We start from the raw sequence: 4,197 nt of genomic DNA on the forward strand, positions 1-4,197 counted from the left end.
TGCTCACATTGCTTTATCTCTTTCTATATGTGCATCAATTTTTTTATATTTATTTTTCATTTAATAATAAGGATATATTTATTGTCATAATTTTTGGAAAAATAAATTTATTCATTTTATGTACTTGGCATACTTTTGAGTGTGTGAAATATATTTTTTTTTTGTATTTATCATTATCATGGAAATTTTAGAAAATATTAAAGGTTATTTATTTTTTATTAATATTTATTATTGTATATAAAATTGACAAGAAAAAAAATTATTTAAATAGGTAAAATTAAATTAAATTAACTCACCTGTTTTGCACTTGAATGAATTTTTTTTTTATTTTGTGGTTGAATACATAACTTTTACTTGAATTTATTTATTTACCCTATTTTGCAAGTGAATGCATTTTCAAGATGTCAAGGATCATATTGTTTGTTGAACCTTTTTTATTTTTTTATTTTTTTCAATGATTTTTCTGCTGGGAAATATTCTTCTCGTTGACTTTTCATGATTTCTTCTATTGTCATGAGTTGATCTATACGCTTGTCATTGAAAATAATAAAAAAAAAAATTATACATATAAAAAAAAAGTCAAAATCTTTTAACAAAAATACCATAGACAATAAATTTTTTAAGTGTGAATATTCAGAAAAGCGTATGATTAGCTTTCACGCTGTTATTTTCATCCAGCTATTTATAAAAAAATTATTCACAATAAAAAAAAAAAGCCACATTTCATCGTTCAATACACAGCTATTCATCTTTTTTTTTTTTTTGTAATCATGTTTTATTTTTTTGGTGTAAATATGACAAAACATGGAGGTTAAAAAAATCAAAATACAATGGGTAAATGGAAAAAATTTTTAACACGTTTGCGACATGGATCATCTGGATTAAATCATAATAATTGTGAAGTAAATAATGTTGGTACATGTGTTGTTAAAAAACAAGACAACAAATCTACAATAAAATGTAAAATAAATACTAAAAAATTAAATAAAAAAAATGATACTTCTAAATTAAATTGCAATGATAGACCAGGACCATCAATGATTAAAACAACAACAACAACAACAAATACATCAATAAATCATGATAAACATATGAAAAAAAAATGTGAAATTAAAAAATGTAAAGGTAAAAGAGACAATGATAATACATGTGATATTGAAAAATTAAAAATATTAATAATAAAAGTAAAACAACTTAAAAAAGACATTGAAGATTATGAAATAATAAATAAAAATAATATAAAAAATTTTAATAAAAAAAATAAAAAATTTGCAATTGTACAAACATGTGAAAAAATAATTGATAATAATCATGATGCTTTATTATCAATTGATTATTGTAAAAAACAATTATTAAAAATTGAGGAATATTTTAAATTAGATAATAAATGTGATGTTAAGTTAAATAAATGTTGCAATATATTGAGTCAACATTATCATACACAAATTGATGGTTTACCATCAATTATAAAATATTCATCAAATAAAAAATCACAGCTAAATATTAAACCATCAACATCAAAAAATTATACAAATGATAATATTATTGATGATTATATTAAAGATGAAAAATCATTGACTACATTTAATAATGATGATACATTAATTGATGGTTATTTTTTAAAAAATAATATTATTAATAATAAATCATCACAAACAGAAACATTTCAAAGTTTAAATACTCCAAGATTAAAATCAAAGACGATCAAGTCTGAAGTTAATCACAATACAAAAAATTAACTCATTGACAGAATTAAAATCTTGATTAAAAATTTTAAGAATTTATTGTTTTGTATAAAAATTATTTAAATTTAGAAATTGATTTAATTTTGAAATTAAATTTTCAAGTCATCGTGGTTGGACAATTGATGTTTTTTAATTTTTACTGAGACATTAATAAATGAAATTATATAAATTTGAATGATCAACAAATTGACAACATAAGGTTATGATTTTGATAAATTATCATCAGATTATTAACAAAGCAACATCCTGCCTTCCAAAATTAACAAGTGGTTGCGTTATTGGCGCAAAAAATTACACCTAAAATTTTGTGCATGTGAAAATATAATAAAAAAATCGGTTCGTTATTAATTATTGTGTTAAAATTATTATTATTATTTGTTTTTTTATTAAAGATAATTGATTTTTTGAATGAAAATTTGATAAATATGGATGTTGAAATGATTGATGCTCAAAGGAGATTGATATGGATAAAATTATAATTGTTGTAAGATGTACACCGCCAAGTTATCGTGATAATTATTTACCAATGGGATCAAAAACAATATTGACACTTCGTGAAAAAGCTCAATTTAGATATTACCCAGTATTATCATCATCATCATCATCATCATCTTCAGCCTCGTCTTCAGATCAATCCTCAGTTGAAAAAAAATCTACCAATTGGACTGGTTAATTTTGTTAAATATTTATCAACATTAAAACAATAATAATATGTTGATTCAATAATTTTAAAATATTATTTTAGCAATGTTTAAATCAAAATTGGGAATGTCAAAATAATATTGTTCATAAAAAATAATACTAAAAGTAAGTTTTTATGATGATTTATTTGAAGTTGAATAAATTGGTAATTTGGATTTGTTTTTGCTATTTAAGTGGGACAGTCAATTTCGTGTCTTAAAAAAAATTCAAATCATTTAATTGATAACAGACGAATTAATAATTCACCAGTGAGTCTATCAAAAAGAGGTATTTCAATTGAATTGCAAAGAGCATCAAAAGTTGAATCATCAAATGAGCTTTCAAAATTATTTAATTCAACTAAAAAATTAAAAAATAAAACAACATCAACTCCAGCAAAAAGTAATTCACCAAGAAATAGTTTTGAAAATAAAAATACCAAAGAAGAAATACCATCTATTAAAATTGAGGCTTTTGTTGATGCAAAAGGTGAATCATCTTCATCAAATCAACAAAATGCTTCTCAAAAAGTGTCAACAAAAATTAAACCCAATGCTTCATCTGTAAAAAATAAGCCATTGATTATAAAAAAAGAACTTGATGATTCACCACCAAAAATAAAACAAGAAAAATCATCAAAAATTAAATTAAATGGTATTAAAAAAGAGCCAATATTATTATCTTCAGATGTAGAAACTCCAGTAGCTCCTTTGAGATTAAAAAAATTAAAAAAAGAAAATTTATCATCTTCTAAAATAAAAACCGAAACACCATCAGATAATTTGTTAAAAAAATCATCAAAAATATCAATTAAAAATCAAGAATTACCAGTACCAATTTCACATTCAAAAAAAAATAAAAAAAAACCATCATCAATATCTGAATCAGCTTCTTCATTATCTTCACAAATTTTTTCAAAATTTATAAAAAAAGAAGCACCATCAGAATCATCAAAACAATCATTAAAAATTGATTCACCACAGGCTGGTTATCAAGTGGCATCAACTTCAGATGTTATTCATGAAACAGATGTATACCCATCAACATCAATGAGGACATCAGTGGATTCAATGATAAATCAACCAACAACTTCAAAAAATTCATTGTCATCTGGAGCCAATCAACAAGTGGTTCAATCAATTGGTAAAAAAAAATATCAATGTTCAGCAAAATGTTCCCGTTCACTTGGTAATGATAATAAAAATTCAACACGTACAAAATGTCAACGACAAAGGCGAGTTTATTATTATCTCGCTGAAGATTTTGTTCGTGGATTTTTTTGATTAATTTTTAAAACAAAAATAAATCTCTTTAGAATCACAATTGAATTTTGTCATAATGGTCAACAACCAGAAAGATGTGCCAATAATAAATATCAAAAATCAACAATTACTGATGAACTTATTGATATTACCAGAAACAGCATACGTGGTTTACAAAATGATACAATTATAAATATTTGTGATAAATCAAGACATACAGCTAGAAAAATTAGAGACAGTATTGCAACATCAGCAATTGATACAATGAAATTTATAAATATATGGAAAGAACCAAATACATCATACTCATGCAAACGTTGTTGTGGTAGTCCTGGTAAAAATAAATATATTAATAATGATAATTTATCAACAAAACGTGATAAATTTATATTTAAATTTATACAATCAATTTGTGAATGTGATGACAATCCACTCAGAATTGATGATTCAAAACCAGCAATTTGTGGTTGTACAAGTGAAATTTGTGACGATGAAATACAATGAAAAAT

General features: G+C 23.3%; 1 protein-coding gene across 1 annotated transcript; it reads left to right on the forward strand.

The window, feature by feature from the left end:
• The first annotated feature begins 548 nt into the window (after positions 1 to 548).
• LOC122860823 lies at positions 549 to 3,877 on the forward strand. Its single transcript, XM_044164823.1, has 4 exons — positions 549 to 2,081; positions 2,138 to 2,413; positions 2,491 to 2,552; positions 2,622 to 3,877. Coding segments are annotated over exons 3-4 (1,089 nt in total). The 5' UTR covers positions 549 to 2,081; positions 2,138 to 2,413; positions 2,491 to 2,551; the 3' UTR covers positions 3,710 to 3,877.
• Positions 3,878 to 4,197: the final 320 nt, after the last annotated feature.

Source organism: Aphidius gifuensis, linkage group LG1, assembly GCF_014905175.1.
Source record: "Aphidius gifuensis isolate YNYX2018 linkage group LG1, ASM1490517v1, whole genome shotgun sequence".
Classification (NCBI taxonomy): domain Eukaryota; kingdom Metazoa; phylum Arthropoda; class Insecta; order Hymenoptera; family Braconidae; genus Aphidius; species Aphidius gifuensis.